At 39.2% G+C, this 19,117-nt stretch overlaps 1 protein-coding gene across 4 annotated transcripts in view; it reads right to left on the bottom strand.

Moving 5' to 3' along the window:
- HEPH (hephaestin) overlaps positions 1-19,117 on the bottom strand; it is a 105,342-nt gene that overhangs the window by 69,918 nt on the left and 16,307 nt on the right. For all 4 annotated transcript variants that reach the window (XM_054472995.1, XM_054472996.1, XM_054472997.1 and 1 more), the window contains exons 5-13: positions 17,239-17,421; positions 15,844-16,098; positions 13,480-13,648; positions 12,142-12,278; positions 10,560-10,691; positions 7,898-8,109; positions 6,800-6,950; positions 5,013-5,225; positions 2,186-2,399 (exon numbers count right to left, since the gene is read on the bottom strand). In XM_054472995.1, the coding sequence (XP_054328970.1) occupies positions 2,186-2,399; positions 5,013-5,225; positions 6,800-6,950; positions 7,898-8,109; positions 10,560-10,691; positions 12,142-12,278; positions 13,480-13,648; positions 15,844-16,098; positions 17,239-17,421 (1,666 nt within the window). The remainder of the gene's footprint in view (positions 1-2,185; positions 2,400-5,012; positions 5,226-6,799; positions 6,951-7,897; positions 8,110-10,559; positions 10,692-12,141; positions 12,279-13,479; positions 13,649-15,843; positions 16,099-17,238; positions 17,422-19,117) is intronic.

Here is a 19,117-nt window from a genome sequence, read left to right as displayed (position 1 = left end):
CCCCATTAAAAATGGGCAATAAATGGGTGTGGTGGCGTGCACCTGTAGTCCCAGCTACTTGGGAGGCTGAGGCAGGAGAATTGCTTGAACCCAGGAGGTGGTGGTTGCAGTGAGCCAAGATCACACCACTGCACTCCAGCCTGGGTGACAGAGTGAGACTCTAACTCAAAAAAAAAAATCAAGAAAAATAGATCATTCTACCAAAAAGACACATGCATTCATATGTTCATCACAGCACTATTCACAATAGCAAAGACATAGAATCAACCTAGGTGCCCATCAATGGTGGACTGGATAAAGAAAATGTGGTACATATAAACAATGGAATTCTATGCAGACTTAAAGAAGAATGAAATTATGTCCTTTTCAGCAACATGGATGTACCTCGACGCCATTAATTTCTCAGCAAATGAATGCAGGAACAGAAAACAAAAAAGTTCTCACTTATAAGTGGTAGCTATACATTGGGTACTTATGGACATAAAGATGGCAACAATAGAAATTGGGGTGGGGGGCAAGGGTTGAAAAACTATTGGGTACTATGCTTACTACCTATGTGATGGGATCTGTACCCCAAACCTCAGCATCACATAATATACCCATGTAACAAACCTGCACATGTACCCCCATACCTAAAATAAAAGTTGAAATTAATTAAAAGAAAGATTTAACAAGAGACACTGGGGATTACTAAAGGGGGAGGAGGGATGGGGAAAATGGTTGAAAAACTAACTATTGGATACTATGCTCTCTACCTGGATGACAAGATCATTCATATTCTAAAACTTAGCATCACACAATATACCCATGTAACAAACCTGCACATGTACTGCCTGAATCTAAAATAAAAGTCCAAATTATTAAAAAAAACTATTCTCACTTGGGCCCTACCTGAATGCTAGCAACTAATAATATATTTTTAAAAAACTGATGTAAATATCTCTTTTCTTTTTTCTTTTTTTTAAATTATAAGATCTTGTTAGATGTATCTCACTGGGTTCTGATCAGAAACAAATGAGAGGAACTAAATAAATAACTGATTTCTACATAAAGTCAAATTTTATTCTCAGTAGTTGCTGATAATTCAATTGTGGCTTAAATTAGTGTTTTCAAAGTCAGTATCAATTAGTAATATATTTTCCTTTTAGCATGTATATAGACAGAGGTGATAGATGGAATCTTCAAAAAAATGTCCAGCCCAGTTATCTGCTTCTGTTTATAGAAAACTTAATGTAAGTTCCATGGAGTTTTGTTTTGATAATTGTATGTCTATCTGAACATCAAAAATCAAGAATTAAAAATAAAGTAAAATTTTTAGATGTTTAGCAGGAAGATTTCAACCTTCAACAAACAACATAAAGAGTAAAAATTGCTAAAGTGTAGTGACAGCACCAAAAACAAAGTAGTGGAGACTGCTAATTTGTATCTCCATTTCCGTTCTCTCCTTCCTTTTTAGTGATAGAATCACCTAACTTTTAGCTAAGCACATGGCTGACTAATTAGAGATTACATCCTTCAGACTCTTTGCAGCCAATGATGGCTGTAATAATTAGTTCAGAACAACAGAGTATAAGAAAAAGTGATATATACAACTTCCATGCTGTGTCAATGCTGCTTGCCCTGGACTTCTTTCTTTCTTCATGATAGCTGGGAACAGCTACAACTGGAACAGACATCTTGGCCCCAGAAAGGAAAGCAAGTGCTGAGGATGATAGAGTTTACCTGCCAGCCCTGAATTGCTCATATTTGTATTATTATGTGAATAAGAAATAAAATTCTATCATATTTAAATCACTGTTTTAGACATTTTCTGCTACATAGCTTAGTCTGTACCTTAATAAATGCAATGCCATTTTGTCAAGGGACAGCTGAGCTTGAGACATTCAATCCCTTGAGTAAATCCTGTAAAATTTAAGTCCCAGGGTAAATACTTCCAGCTAACTGAAAGAAGAGAGACAAAGATTAAGAGGGTGAAGGTGTGGGCAAGCTTTATTCCTTCCCTATATCAATATAGAAGCAGCAGTGAGCTAGTATTCGTAAGAGCTGCATTATAGCCTCACCTCCCAAATCTGTTGGTATCATATTAGGAGACCTGAGAAAAGAGTCTCCTCATCTCAGAATTTCAATATTCTCATTTGCAAAATGCTTTTCTAAAAGTGTAATCTCTCCATTTCTGAAGCCTTACCTGTCCTTCTCAGACTGGTTGTGCCATTCCCGTTCCCAGCTCCGGTCAGGACAATAGTCCCACTCTACTTCTTCTGCCATGATATAGTAGATTCTTGCAGCTTGGTAGCGTTGGCGAGGGGTGGCTTGGTGGCCAGGACAGTGGGAGACATTATAGATTGCCCTCATCCCTGCTTCTCGATGGCTGCCTGCCTGGCAATAAATCTCAAATGTCCCTGAGGGAGGATCAGAGAGAAAAATCTGACTCAGAACACCCCTGGGTGGTGCCTGGGGATTTCCTGCCTTTCCCTAGGCATACTGCAGAAAATAGTTAGTTTCAGAGAGTCTCAGATAAGGCTCTTGCCTTAACTACACATAGATAAAAGAGTATTTAAAGTTTATTGAGAGTAATGAGCTCAAAGGTTAAGAGCTCCAGCTCCAAAGCTACATACACTGGGTTTATTAAAACTAAACTCTGCCACTAGAATAACCAACTTCTTCCAGGGTGTTTCTAGTTTTAGCACTGTAAGTCCTATATTCCTAGAAACCCCTCAGTACTAGGCAAACTGCCATGGTTGGTAACCCTATCTTTCATTTATTATATATAAATCATATATATATATATAATATATTATGTGTGTGTGTGTATATATATATATGCACACATAAAACCTTGTGGCAATTGCTAAATCTCTGTGTTTTTCAGTTCCCTCATCAGTAAAATGAGGATTATTTTACTTTATTTGGTTGTTTTACAATTAAACACAATAATTTGTGAACAGTGCTTAGTACAGAACATATTAAATGTTCAGTTAAGTGATGCTATAAGTAAGTAAATATAGCTGTAATAATTCTTATTCCAAGAAAAACATTGATGAGTTGTCTCCTATCAAGTACCAAAGAAATAAAGTAGACTTCAATAGTTAGCTAAAAAGAAAGAGAATGTCTTGATTGCAGAGGGATGCTTACCTAAGACAGCTTTAGAAGGTCCTTCACTCGTTTTTTACAATGGAATGCGCAGGTAACAGTCTTAAATGTCTGTGTTGTGGAGTTGCCTGGACCAGATCTTAAGCTCCAAATTTCTACCTCAAGGATACTCAAACTCAATGTCAATCAAAAGAAGCTAAATTTCTTAGAACATTACTCTCATTGTTTCCTTAATCTGCTGCTCAGTGGTTATCCCATCACTACAAACTCTTCTTCCTAGCTTTCAAAGCCTTCTATGAGTTGGCACCAAACTACCAATCCAGTTCCACTTCCCACACATTGTCTCAAACTCAACTAGCACTCCAACTACATGGAACTCTGTTTCTCTCACACATCTCATTCATTCCTACCTTGAAATCTTCATTCATTTTGTTACCCACTTTCTGGAACTTACCTGCCCACCCCACCCCCAAGTGTCTATGAGAGTCCACTCATTATCCAAGACTCAATTCATGTTTCTTTTCCAGAAAGCTCTCCCTGACTATTTTGGCCCAAATAGAGTTCTACATTCTTCACCTCTCCACCTCTAATGCACTTTATATCTAAACCACATGTTAAAGGGCTAAGTGCCCCTCTCTTTTAAAATGATCCCTTTTACTAGTTTATAAACACCTTGAAAGAAAGGGTCTACCCATTTCTTTCCACATCTACTTCTTCTATTTCCCTTACCACCCTTATCTATTGCATCAGTAAATCCTATCAGCAGTTCCTTCAAAATTATTTTTTCGTTTCCACTGCCACTTCCCTAGTCATTTCCACTGCCACTTCCCTAGTCCAAGCCACAAGCTTCTCTCACAGAGAAAACTGCAATAGCCTCCAAATTGTCCTTTCTATTTCTGAGAAGACCAGCTTTATGTCAAGTGTTTGTCAAACTCAGGACTAGGTTAATATTATTAAAGTGTTGAAGACACTTGTTCAAGGATGTTTTTCCCCCCAAATATGAATGGAATTTACAGGAGTAAAACAAAAGTTTAATAGGAACTGCATGGAGCTGACAGGTTGTTCTTACAAACACTATTGCCATCTAATGGCTGGAAAAAAAATACACCATAGGGACTAAAGAAAAGATAACTGCTCCATTATGAAATGCTAGAAATACATAGAATCTGAAGAAACATTATAGTCAAATATCTTCATAAAAGGAAGAAAAAGGATATAGAGGGAAGGAGAGATGGAGGGAGGACAAAAGGACAGAAGGAAGGAAGGCAGAAAGGGAAGAATCAAGGAAGGAAGAAATCTAGCTAGAGAGAAGGGAAGTAACTAGACCAAAGTTACGCAGCAAGTTAATGAAAGAGTCTGAACTAGGGCTCCTGTGTTCTGATTTCCAGGCTGAAATTGTTACGTCACCACACACACACACAAACACACACACACGGGGTGGCAGGGGGCAGGGGGTGGGGCGCATCATGGGGAGAAAGAGAAAGAGAGAGGGAGAGATCAGAAATGAGAGAGTCTGTAGAAAGCCTCACAGAATATCAATTTGATAGCACTTATAAGTGCATTTTATTGACCTTCCTCCCAATAAAAGTACTGTACCTATAAAATCTCTGTGTGGTCAAGTCCACTCCCTGCCATATAAGAACTTCACTAAAGCTGAGCAACATCCCAACTTCCCTTCTGTTGTTCCAGGAGAGAGCTTCCTCCACCTTCTACTAACTCTATTCTGCCTGCAGCTGAGTAGGGAATCCAAGTAACCAGAACATGGAGAGCACATTGAAGAAGAAAAAGACAAGCGTTTTTTTAAAACTTCCTACAATCCTCAACATGCCTATTCTTTTCTCTTCACCATCCCTCCCTCTTCCCGACCCCATTCCTGGCCCTATACCCAACAAGCCTCTAGGGCCAGCCGCTAAGGCACTTACCAAGGTTGTCAGGCTGCATGATGGCCATGACAAAGGTATGAGGAAAGAGCATGGCTGCACCCTTCCTCATGCCCTGAAGCTGCACAGTGTTGCCCTGGAACATGACTCCATGCACATCAGTCTCTGTGCCCAGGCCGAGCAGGTGCCAGGCCACTGTGTCACCCTTGCACATGTCCAGCCTGGGCAGGTTAGAGAACAGAAACCCATTAATGGCTGGAAAACAAAAACACAAGACAAGGTGGGGAGATGAGACCAGACTACTCCAGCACTGCCCAGGAGCATGGCATCAGCTATGGACTATGGTTTCACACAACTTGAAACTGCTGAGTCATCCTCAACTCCTCTGCCTTGCTCTCTACGCCACTTTAACTCTACTCATGAATATCTCTGTCTTTGGGATGAGCACTCAACTGTCCTTTCTGCCCTCACCTCCACCATGATCCACATCCTGACAACACTGAACTACTCTCCACTACAACAAACAGACACACACACACACACACACACACACACACACACACACACACACCAATCTCTCCTATTCCCTATTTCTTGAAACTCTCCTTCCTTGATTTCTGTGGCAACATACTTTCTGGTCCATTTACAACCACTCTGATTGTTCCTTTTCCATATTGATCTCATTTTCCACCCCCTCATAACGTGTTGGGGATCTGAAAATTCCATCTTCAGCTCTCAACCTGTTTCCTCCTCTTCATCTTCACTGCTACTGCCCTGGTTCTGGCCCTCATCCTCCCTGGCCTGAACTCCTAAAATAGCCTCCTCTCTGGTACCCCTACCTGTAGTCTGTCCTCTCATCCTCTTCCATACACACACACACACACACACACACACACACACACACACACACACACCATTGTCCTGTGAGCTCTATTTTTCTCTGCATTACCAAAGCTTTAAACATTGTAGGTGCTTTTATAATACCTGTTGACTTTTCACATAGTTTCCTCTTTCTGGAATAAACTTCCCTTATGGTCTCTTTCTATGGCATCCTACCACTTACCCATCGTATCTTTGTTCAGATATCCTCTGTAAAGCAGTTATTACTCTCTCTTTGATCCATGAAATTTTTATCCCACAAAATTCTGCAGTATCAGTTGCTATGGATTGTAACTGATATACTTTCTGGTGATTTACTTACAAATCTATTTCCTGCACTGGATTGACATAACAGGAAGCATAACATTTTTTTTCTATATCTATGTGACTGCCTGAGCACCTAGCACATTACCTAGTACCAATTAGGCGCTCAGTAAATTCTAACTGGAATGAACTTTGCTCATGAGATGGTTTTACTTTTTCCAAATGATGAAACTAACTAGTAATGGGAACCAAGAGATGGAGCATTTCAATTGAAGGGAACAGCACTGCAAAAGCATGAAATCAGCATGTTCACAAAGAAAAATAGCCCCAGTTGGCTGGAGTATGGGGTGGGGGGCCAAGGTACTAAAATATAAGGAAGAGGGGAGATAAGATTGGAAAGGTATCATCTGGCTTATTCTTCACAATCTCTTGTAGATTTCTTGTGCACAACCCTCATTTTGCAGTACTTTCTTCCAGTTTCCCCCATACTGTGTAATACAGGACACAGCACCCAAAGGTACTAAGTATAAGATCTGTTGTGTTTGGTTGAATCTCTCAATCTAGCTCGCCTCTTGGACAGAGATGACCAATAAAATAAGTGTTTTCAGGATTGGTTGTGATTACGGTTAAAGTTAGATTTTACTTGGGACCCTCAATTTAGCCCAGGGCAAAAGTACTCCCCATACCATGCATCCGATTGGAGTCTTGGAAGCCCTCAATATCCTCTGAAAGCAGTCGGAAATCCAACATAGCAGCTGCTTGATTGGCATTACTGTACCAGCTCTTGTTCTCATCCAACACAGTGAAGAGAAGAAAGAATTCTTTATCCACCCCTTTCTGCAGGCCCAATAGAAGAAAGTAGAGGGAATAATGACAATAGTTTCAGCAGTTGTGGACTGTGTCGTTACAGATCAAGGGATTCCAGATTCTTTCCCATTTCCTTTTCCCATTTTGAGCCCATACCTCCTATCCAGAGCTGCAGCAGTTTTCCCTTAGGTAACCTCAAATTGCAGATGAGAGAAGAAGGTCAGAATAAAAGGACAAGCCTGACAGGGAAGAATGTATGAAAGTGGGCAGGGAAGGAGCATAGGATAAGAAATAAGAGGTATAGAGTGTAGAAGAAGAGAGCTGGTAATCACCTGGGGAGAGGAATGAGGGGAGGTGGCTATAAAAGCAGGGGAGGGTTTTGGGGGGAAACTAGAAAATAAAAGATGAGTAATATCAGTGGTAATTATTGTTACCACTAACATTTACTGAGTGCTTAATATGGCCAGACACTGTGCTAAGCACGTTATATGTATTATTTTAATTAATCTTCAGAGAAATCTAAGGTGTCTTCTTCCACCGTTATCCCATTTTTACAAATGAGGAAATGGAGTCAAAGAGAAGTTAAGTAGCTCACCCATGTTACACAGCTGAATACAAAAGAAGACAAGCAAATGTTAAAGCAGATTTATGGATCAGGAGCAAGGTTTAGGGGCCACCGAGGTGAGGGAGAGGGAAAGGGAGAGGGAGGGAAGGAGGGAAGGAGGGAGGAAAGGAGAAGATGATGAAAGGATATCATGAATTATCTGCAAGGCTAAGGAAGATATATATTTGTCAGTACAAAAAATAACATGCAAGATAGCATGAGGTCACCAACTATTAATTTCTGATGGACCAGCTTGATTATTTCTCTTCTATTCCCTAAACTTTAGAACCCAGTTCCATGCTTAACTCCTATCCAGCAACCCAGCTTCGTCCTTCTCCCAGCAGGCTTTCCAGCCACATAACCTTGACAATACCTGCTTGCCATCTGCACCCAAGGCACCAGCCCTGCACACCAGCAGTGGGCCCACCAGGCCAGAATTTGTGTCTCTTATGGGATCTGCAGCAGAGAAGTACATCCAGGTGAGACAAGCAGGGTCCTGAGCAGTGGGACCGGCATGAAGGGGGACTGTCCAGCGGTATGTTACTTTCTCAAAGGGCTTGGCAACCAAGCCAGGGTAAGATGAGCCTGTAGGGAAAATAAGGGACTCATTACTTAGATTGACTAGAATGAGAATCATCAGCTCCAAACAGTGAAATAAAGATTATGAACTACAAAGGCATTTTGGAGCAGCAGTAGCAGCAACATGGAATATTGAATATTGAGGAGAACTCTGGTCAAAGAGTCAAGAGATGAGTTTATTTTCTCATTCTGCCACTACTTGCTATATGAAATGCAGCAATTTAATCTTCCCTATGTTTCAGTTTTCCAAAATCATAGGACCCTGGGACTAAAAAGGGACTTTAAGACTTATTTGGAACATCTCTCACTTGAAAACATACATTAATTTGCTCTTACATCCCTACTTTTGCTTAAAACTCTCCAGTGATGGGGGACTCACTACCTGCCATTATAGTCCATGTCATCTTTGAACAGCTCTGATTATTTAATATTTTTTTCTTTTAATATGTATTATGTACATGTGGGTGTGTATATGTTATGTATGTATGTATATATATACATATATATAAAAAACACAAAGGCTGTAATTTCTAAAATGGACACAAGACATGGTCAAGCAATGCACAGACCTTTTTCAAATTTTCATGCCATCAGTAATCAAAGAAGTACAATTGAAAATAGCTACATAACTTTTTTACAAATTAATTTAGCAAAGATTTTACAAATTGTAATAATGCATGATGGTGAGAAGTGGTTTAGATGGCACCTACCCTACTCACTCACCTATGAAGAGTGTAAATGTAAAAGGGAATAACACTTTTGAAAAAAAATGTAGACAAAATTTGAAAAAAAAAGTACACAAAAATGTAGACAAAGCTATTTCTTTAAAAGGTTCATATGCACAAGTAGAATAATATATGCAATAAATACTGAATGCTCAACATGAAATAATCAAACAAACGTAAATCAAAACAACAGTGAGTTTTGTTGATGCTGTCGTTTGCCTACAAGACTGCCATTTTGACAAGATTAAAAAGATTTCTCCAGTGCTGATGAGGTTGTAAGAAAAGGAGTCCTCCTCAGGTACTGCTAATGGAACTCTAAACTGATAGGATTGCAAATCTTTCCAGAGAGCAATTTGGGTGTAGGTACCAAAAATTGTAATGTACTTATCCTCTGATATAGCAATTCCCCAACTTAAAAATATATTCTGAAGAAAGGTTTATAAAAACGTTCAAAGAAACGTATGGAAGGATATTTCTAGTATAGCTTATAACAAGGGGCTATAATTTAGGATGGTTTTAACCTATCTTTCCTTATTCATTCATTATTTCTTACTTTTCAAATTTTCAAATATACAGAAAACTTTAAAAAATAGTGCAATGATCAACCTATCACCTAGAGTCTATTGCTAACATTTTGCCATCTTTATTTATCTACTCTATGTGTATATACATCTACACACACATACATACAGTTTTTGTTTGCTTTTGTTGAATCACTTGGAAGTAGAATACAAACATCATGATATTAGCACACATCTCCTATGTCATTATAATGCCATTATTCCACCTAAGAAAATTCCCTAATAACATCTAATATCCAGTCTGTATCAAGAATTTTGCAATTATCTTCAAAATGTCTCCTAAAGCTATATTTACAAGCAGAATCAATCAAAATTTGCACATTTCATTTGTTATGTCTCTAATCTCCTCATTGATGGTATTGACTTCTTGAAGAGACTAGACCAGTTGCCTTATAGAATGTTCATTCTAGATTTGTCTGCAACTTTGCTCTTTATGCTTTCAGTTTTTCTTTTATATTTTGGCTAGTATTAGCATGCATTAATATTCTCAGATAAAGTAAAAAAATAATTACACAATACTCTCACTTCTAAGATTCTCTCCTGATACAGTAATCCAAAATGCAAGCTAGGATATGTGCATTCATTCATTGCAACCTGACTTACAATATTCAAAAATACTGAAAAAACCTACACGTCCAAGCAATAGAGGAAAAAGTAAATAAATTATGACAAATCCTTGAGATAAAGTGTTTTATAGTCATTAAAATGTTTGTAGCATTATAATGGCATAGAAAAACAAACACAATACAATGGTAACTGAGAATAGTAGGATGCAAAACTGTACAAACAATATGATCACATATCTCTGTATATAGACTTGTATAAGCACATAAAAATATTTAAAGGTATATCAAAATTTATATGACAATCTATAAATGATGCTTATTTACTTTGTAATTGTCTGCTTTTCAGAGTTCTATAATAAACTTATTTTTAAAATTAGGATATATTTAAATATATTTAAAAGAAATTTTCTCTTATTATTGAAGCCTAGCTCTGTTTTACTATTATATTATTCATTCATTCAACAACATCCACATATGACAACTAATTCTGCCTACTTAATCCTCCCCATCTCCCATTTATTTGTTTTCTAGAGACACATGGTACCACCTAGAGCCCACATTTACTAGAAACCCTGTTGGCTCACCATCATTGTACACAGTGCCTTCATAGTCTTTCTCATAAAAGACCCCATGGGGCTGCATGCTGAATGGCTGGGAGGCACGGTTGTAGAAGACCACCTGTATGGTGTCACCCACCTCAGCCCGGATCACTGGCCCTGGAAAATGGGAAGGAGAGACAATGAGAATGATGAAAGGGATAAACAGGGAGGAAGGAAATGGAAGAAGAAGGAGGGAAAGAAAAGGAAAGTGAAAGTGAAGAAGAAAATAAAAAACTCTTTTCTTTGTAATAATAAGAACAATCCCTTTCAAGTATATTGCAATTTACAGTTACAGAAAACACTGGAAAATCCATTATCTTATTTTGATTCTCAAACATCATTTTAAGGCATATAGGGAAGGAATTATTAATGCCAATTTACAGATGAGAAAATTTCAGCTGAGAGAGGTGGAATTTACCTATGCAAATTTAAATGGTTGATTAGCCATTCAGCCAGGATCAGAGGCCAGCAATTTCTCTCATCCCATTGTCAGCCCCAATCTCATTTTCACTTACTTTATTGTCCCAGATCCCATAGCTACATGTCTTTGTGAACCTAAGATCTGTGCTTGCCTCAATCTGAAACCAATTCTGAGCAAAGAGAAATATGATATCTTCTATCCAGGCACTGGACTAGGTAATCTAGCCACAACTCCTGGACTCTTCTGAGCTTCACTACCCACCACATGTAATCTAGCTTAGGTCATCTTTGAAGCAGACAAAAAGTACCAAAACTGAGCACTTATTCTGGCTCTAACCCTTCAGAGTTTCTAGCTTGGTTTCCTATTCAATTTCCACATCTAATGTTTCACCTCATCTCAAAGACTGGGCACTCATACTGAAGTCCAGCCAATGATAATTCCTTCAGGCTCACCACCATCTCTCTTTCCTATGGTGGATTTCTCCTCATTGTATCTCCTTATCCGGCTGATATAAGATCCATTGTCCACTATCAGATCTAGAATCAACTGGCACACACCTATCCCGAGTATGGTCCATTATATTAATTTCCAAAGTTTTTTTCCATCTGGCCTATTTTATTTTCTGGTTCCATCATGCTACTAAACCACATCTAACCTTGGTTTAGCCCTTCTAGATACTTTCTTCAAGTTCAGACTCTAAGCCTATTCTGCATTCCTATTTCAAGTATGTCTGCATGTCATGCCAATCTGCTACTGGCCCCAGATTGCTGAGAACCTATACAGTCTTACTTCCTTATGTAGCCCTTTATGAATACTTCTAGAGAAGGAATTCTAAAAATGTGTACTGTACATCAGTGGTACTGGAAGACATTCACTGAAAAAAAGTGGAGATTCATGATAAAAAAAAATAAACCTAAGGCTCTTAGAAATCCTGTAGCATAAAAAGCACTATTTAACTGCTTAACTTAATGGTTTTACAAACACATTCAGACTCATAACTCTTTCACAAAACAATCATCTCATAGACTCACTTTGGGAGATGCTGGTCTACAATGTGCTCTTAAGTGATGTCCAGGCCTCAGTTTCAAAGTCTTCCTCAATTCTCTGACTCTAGTAAATGAATTTCATAATTTAAAAATTCCTCACCCAGGATTCCAAGATGCCTATCTTCCTCCAATTGCATCTTCTCTTGGAATGTCTCATCTTGAAAGGCTTCATATCGCACTTTCCAGTAAGTGCCCCCAATTCGGCTGGAGCTCTTCTGGAAAAACTTATCTGAGATACTGATGCATAAAAAGGAAAATATGATATGATTTCATTAGGTGTCAAATAGACTCCCATCTCACCCTTAGTATCATCAAGTTATGAATCTTTATGTTTAGGAAGGACCTCAGAGCTCATCTAAGTTAACTCCCACCAGTGAAGATATCTCCTTTGGTGGCACCACTAGAAAGTTATATACAGCTTCTGCTTGAGCCTTTCCAAAAATAGGAAACTCATATCCAGAGGAGACAATCTCCTTTACTGTTGGATATTTTAAATTATTGGAATTCCATTTTAGTGTAAGCTGGAATATTCTTGCTTATAATTTCCAGGCACTGGGACCAGTTCTGCCCTCCAGAGATTCATAGTCTACATCTTTCCTTAATCATCCTTAGGTATTAATAATCCTTTCTCTCACTCCAAAATGAAAGCCCACTATGTTAGTAAGCCCAGTTGGAAATCGTGGAATCCATGCTGAGACTCAAACACCAACTTTCCCAAGTTTTCTCCAGATGTACTCTATTATTTCCTGCTAGAAGTATAACCATGAAGGATCTTCCCCCAACCCCTCTCTTAGTTATCTATCAAGTGCCTCCTCTGTGGAAGACCTGTCATCATCCATTGCCCAGTGAGTGGTATGACTTAAGACCCAGCAACTGAGTAGGGCACTAACCTCCTACTCTATCTTGCCCACATCTGGGTCATGGATGAGGCAGGAGAACTTGGAGAAATTCCTTCAAAAGAATGGGCATGTGATAGCCAAAAAGCAGGTTGCCTCTCTTCCTACATTTCTCAGAGTGCTTTTTATACCCCTGCTCAAATGCCTCATCAGATTATAGAAAAGAAATGAAGGAGCAAGGAGGTAAATAATGGGTAAAGTGAAGAAACCTGGGAAAAAAGCTATTTCAACTGATACAAGAACTGGTCCCATCTGGGCTTTCCTTTATGAAAATGGCCAGGAATTATAGTAAGACCAACTTCAAACTCTGCTTGGACCCTTTGTGGGGATATGGAATAACCCCACAAAAAGCTTTGCTACCTGTATCTCCCCAAGAGCAAGCTCTCCAGGGGGCCACAAGAACTTGGCTAACAGTTGGTTCATGTAACCCCAGCCAGACAATGATTTGGATCCCTGAGTAAAGTGAGAGATTTCTGGAAGAAAGATAATAAATGTTTGGAGCTGGACCCAGAAGTAAAGAGAGGGATCCCACTGCCTCTTACCTGCCTGGCTCTCTCAAATTCTTCCCAGTACTCCCATCATGTCCCATCGGGCCATAGTCCCATTGAATCTCATGGGCCTCAATGAAGTACTGTCGAACTTTGCCTGTGAGCAGGTCCACAGGAGGAGCCATGGAGCAAGACTTGACCTTGTAGAGTGCCTGCATGCCATCTGAAGGAAGAACATTATGGCTGACCCCATTCTATCTAATAGGATTTTAACCCAGAGGACTCACCTTCCCCCTTCTGTTAGTGTTTCCTCCTCCCACCCTCCACTACTCTCTTTAATCCTGCTCCAAAATGGGCCACTTTCTCTCATTCTTAAAGTGCCTGGCTGAGAGAGAGTGTCCAGGGTAGAATTCAAGTACCTCCACTCGCTTATACCACCACTGATGCATTTACTAGATCCTCATTCCTACCTCTGCATAAAGGCTCACATTGTAGCAACATCACAGAGATGGAAGTAGGGAAACTTGAGTTCAAGCCCAAGCTTTAAGCACTATCTGTAGGACCTTAGGCAAGTCACTTCCTCAATCTGAGTTTCCCTCTTTTGCCAAAGGAGAGAATAGGAAAATCTACCTCATGGGGCTGGTAGGAGCATCAAATTTAAAATAGGGGTTAATTATTTGTAAACTGGGAAGCTCCCAAAATAATAGAACATCTTCTATCAGTGAAGATAAAGCTTCAGACTTGGGACTGTAAGGAAAATGTAGATTCTAAGTAGTGTTTTCAAATGTGGAATACACTATATTGCGTCATAATGGCAATGGATAGTACTGTCTTATATTGGCTTAGCAACTTATAGAGGTCACTCAGCTATATTATTTTATTAGTGTCTCACAGCATCCCAGGGAGATTTGAAATTTGTAAATTAGAAACTTGAGGTATGATGAAGGGAGAGGAAAAAAATATTCATTTTCTTCAACATGTATTATGTTAGGTAGGTTCTGTGTCAGGTGCTTTACATCTCTTTCAAAATTTCAGTCCCAGGGAGTACATGTTACCTCTATCAATCTTTACAACCATTGTATGAAAAAGACTTTTAATGTCCCCTTTTGCAGATGAAGAAAACTAAAGGTCAGACAGGTTAAATAACTTGCCCAAGGTTGCACAGCTAGTCAGAGGTGGAGTTGAGACTTAAACTCTCATCTTTCAATTACAGATCTTAAGTGTTCATTTTATTTTCTTATATCTACTATCTTGGTTACATCATCCCCCTATTCTCTAAGATTCAAAATCACATTTTTACTCTAAAACCTCATTACAATTTTATGAGGTATACATCACTACTTCTATTAAGAGGCTCAGAGAAGTGACATGATTTATCAAAGGTGGCTAAACAAGTGATGGAACCAGGATTTGAATCCAGGCATGTCTGTCTCTAAGGTCCATGCTTATTCCACTATCATGCTGCATCTCTAATCCCAATCCATATTCATAGTCTCTTACCTAGGAAGCTTTGGGGCTAAGACATACCCTGGATAATGGAGCACATGTAACTGGTCCCTATTGTGTCAAACCTAACACCCAAGATTTATTATCCTACTAGTCTACAACTCCTAATCTACTAAAATCCACTTCAAGTACTCATTTATCATTTTTCTGACACCCTTCTAATTTACCATAAATCAAATAATTATAGAAAATGAAAGCTGAAGAGGACTTAAGAGACGATTTAGACCAACTTTCCCATTTTACGGATGTGGCAAATGTGACCTAGAAATGGAAAGGCACCTGTCTAAAGTCATATAAAGTTTTTCACAAACCTAAGACTACAATTCAAACCTAACCACTTATCTACTATTCTTTCCATTGCCTCATATGCTCTTCCTCCCCTCTGATGCATCTGATGCTCCTCAATACATTGCTCTACAATGACATTACTTTAATGTTTCTCCCTTTGAAAATAAAACCTTCCACTCCTACTGCTATTGAGTTCCAACCAGAGTGTAACTATGTACCCACAATGCACCATGATCTCCTACAGAAATGTTACTCTCTTTTAATTAATCTCTCCTTCACTCCCTGTTCAATATGTTGAAAATGTCTCCAGGTATTAATTGTTTAGAATTCTAAGCAAATAATAAAAAGCTGATTAAAAGTCTACCTATCCATCCCCAAGCTATCTTATATTCAAGATGGGGAAGATTAAACACAGAGAGATGTGCCCAAAATTATCCAGCAAGTTTCCCAGCAGATTCAGGAAAAAACCTGGGTCCCCTGACTTCTAATCTAGTGTGCTATCCTTTATCCCAAGATGCCTAAATTGGAGGACTTATTTATGGCTTCAGGCCAGAAACCCAGCCTCCTTTGACCATTATCATATCTCTCTCTTACAACCCAAGGGTCAGAAATGTTGGATCTCACCTCGAAAGTGACTGTTCACTTGGCAGCTAACTAACCAGGTACCAGGTTCCCAGGGCACCATCTCGGCAGTCACAAAGGTGGCTGGAAAGATGTTAGCCACATCAGTGTGATGTCCACGGGTAGTCAGCATCTGTCCATGGAAAAATGCTGTATGGACATCAATTTCATTGCCCATGCCAAACAAGTGCCAGGCCACACGTTTCTGTGCACACATGTTCAGCTCTGGTAAATTCCCAAAAACAAAGCCATTGATTGCTGCAAAAGAAAACCCAAAGAAAATATCAGGATTCGGAAAGGACAGCCAAATGGAAGAAGCCTTACCATTTGACAATAATAGATAACATTTAAATGAGGTTATAAACAGCACACTGTGTTGACCTATGTATTATCTTCTTTAAATCTCAAAAACATCCCTGAGAAATAGGCAGATATCGTTAGTCTCATTAAAAAAAGAGAGAGAGAGAAAACCAAGACTCAGAGAGGTGAAGTTACTGCTTTCCCAATGCCATAGAGCTAATAAATGCTTAAAGCCAATATTCCAAACCAGAAATGTGAAGAAGCTCTCTAAGGAATTTAGTTATTTTGCAGGCTATTCTTTCAGGGTGGTTTCATTCTAAAAATTTCCACAGGACAATTGTCAAATTGGCTGACTGGTTAACATGGCTATTATAATCAATTGGTATAAAATTCAAAAAAAGTTGAGCTATCCAAGCTATCCTTTACATCTTCCTTCTGAATTTCCACCTCCTTTGGGGACTGTATGGTTTTTAGCCCACCCCTGTCACAAATGGCCAGTAAATGACTTCCTTAATGAAACAAAAACAAAACTGACTTGTTTATATTCCTAAAATCAGTTCACTATTCATGCCTCGGGTCTTCTGTGCCTTTAGTTTCTTTTTTAATTTAATTAATATGGTCAATGCCCTTATAGACATAAGCACAGAGTACGATGGGAGATATAAGCAAGGTAGCTTGAAAGAAACCATTTTTCTCCACAAAGTGGATAATTTTGCTAACTTCTTCCTTTTTAAAACAAATCAATATTAATTAATTGTATCAGTGGGCAACCCACAGCAAAGTAATTGAGCATATACTATATAACTTCAGCCTGTGTGCTATTCCACATTATGAGGCAGAATAGCCTCATGGCAAGAGCACAATCTATGCAGTCAGAGAGATCAGGGTTGGAATTTTAGCTGTGCCATTTATCTGCTGCATAATCTTAGGAGCCTCAGTGTCCTCACACGTAAAACAGGGAAGAGCCATCTATTACTCCTTGTCCTTGTGATGACTAAAAAGGACTATGTATGTGAAAGCATCCACCAAATACTAGGCCCAGTCAATACCCTCCAACAATGTTCCCTGTCACAATGTGGCCAACTTTTCCCAACTCACCATGCATCCTATTGCTCTCCTGAAATGTCTCATCTTCTTTGTCCACTGAAGCAGGATCTGAGCAGTAAGTGGCAATGTTCTCATCAAGATGCCAGCTGAGGTTCTCATCTACCACACTGAAGAGGAGGAAGAAATCATGGTCTACATCCTGCCGTTGAGGAGGGGAGTTCCCATCCAGGGCTCCTAGGGCAAGTAAGAAAGTTTCCCTTGAGAAGATCCTTTCCTTAGCAATAGTAAGCTGAAAGGGGTACTCATAAGAAAGGAATAGAAAGAGAGGGGTCTTAAGAATCTGTAAGCAACAGAAAAGCGGATATAACCCTCTTAGATTAATTTCCATTTCCAAACTCCCCATTTAAAACCACCAATTCAGTTGAACCTAGGACTTGATGTTAGGACACATAGGATCTACAATAATTCCCTCCCACCATCCCTGCCTATGTCTTCAACCCAGGGCCTGAACCTGACCACATTCCTGCCACCCTCTGGTCTTCAAGTCTGACATATCCTATTATCAGCAAAACCCTCCGAAACCCTGATGACCACACTTTCAATCTTATCCATATCTAAACTCTTACTACATATCTGATTTCAATGCAACTTGACTCCTATAATGACTAATTTGAGATTTAAAAGTGAAGCAAGAAAGAAATAAAAAGGAGAAAAGTTTGGTGTTTTGTTGTTTTTAATAACAATAATTTTAAAAAACGTTCCTAGGATCATCATGGTGGACAAGAGTCGGGACTAGATTGCAGCTCAGACTCGGATGGACAGAGCAGCATGTGGAGGCTTGCATCATGAATTTTAGCTCCAGCACCCTGCACGAACACACCAGGAATCCCAAGAGGACCCACAGACCCTCTGAAGAAAATGGACTGCTCCTACAGGACTCGGGAGACATCCCAAATACTGTGCTGGTATTCACAGGAGACAGACCCATACACAGTTCGCATCACAGGACTCTGTGCAGACAACCTCCAGTATCAGCCCAGAGCCAGGTAGACTTGCTGGGTGGCTAGACCCAAAAGAGAGATAATAATCACTGCAGCTCAGCTCACAGGAAGCCACATCCATAAAAAAGGAGGGAGAGATCGGGGGAACACCCTTTGAGACAAAAGAATCTGAAGAACAGCCTTCAGCCCTAGAGTTTCCCTCTGACAGAGCCCACTCAAATGAGAAGGAACCAGAAACCCAACTCAGGCAATATGACAAAACAAGGTTCTTTAACACCTTAAAAAAATCACACTAGCTCACCAGCAATGGATCCAAACCAAGATAAAAAAAAATCCCTGATTTACCTGAAAAAGAATTCAGGAGGTTAGATATTAAGCTAATCAGGGAGGCACCAGAGAAAGGTGAAGCCCAGTGATGAAAGGAAATAATAAAAACAACAACAACAACAAAAAAAAATAAGAAGTGAAGGGAGAAATATTCAAGGAAATAGACAGCATAGAGAAAAAACAATCAAAACTTCAGGAAACATTGGACACACTTATAGAAATGCAAAATCCTCTGGAAACTCTCATCAATAGAATTGAACAAGTAGAAGAAAAAAATTCGGAGCCTGAAGACAAGGTCTTCAAATTAACCCAATCCAACAAAGACAAAGAAAAAAGAATAAGAAAACATGAACAAAGTCTCTAAGAAGTCTGGGATTATGTTAAATGACCAAACCTAAAGAATAATTGGTATTCCTAAGGAAGAAGGGAATTCTAAAAGTTTTGAAAACATACTTGGAGGAGTAATAGGGGAAAACTTCCCTGGCCTTGCTAAAGACCTAGACATCCAAATACAAGAAGCACAAAGAACACCTGGGAAATTCATTACAAAAAGATTATCACCTTGGCACATTGCCATCAGGTTATCTAAAGTTAAGACAAAG

The sequence above is a fragment of the Pongo pygmaeus genome, chromosome X (assembly GCF_028885625.2).
Source record: "Pongo pygmaeus isolate AG05252 chromosome X, NHGRI_mPonPyg2-v2.0_pri, whole genome shotgun sequence".
NCBI lineage: Eukaryota > Metazoa > Chordata > Mammalia > Primates > Hominidae > Pongo > Pongo pygmaeus.
The sequence above is the reverse complement of the archived record's forward strand: the minus strand, read 5'-3'. Positions and strand labels throughout refer to the sequence as shown.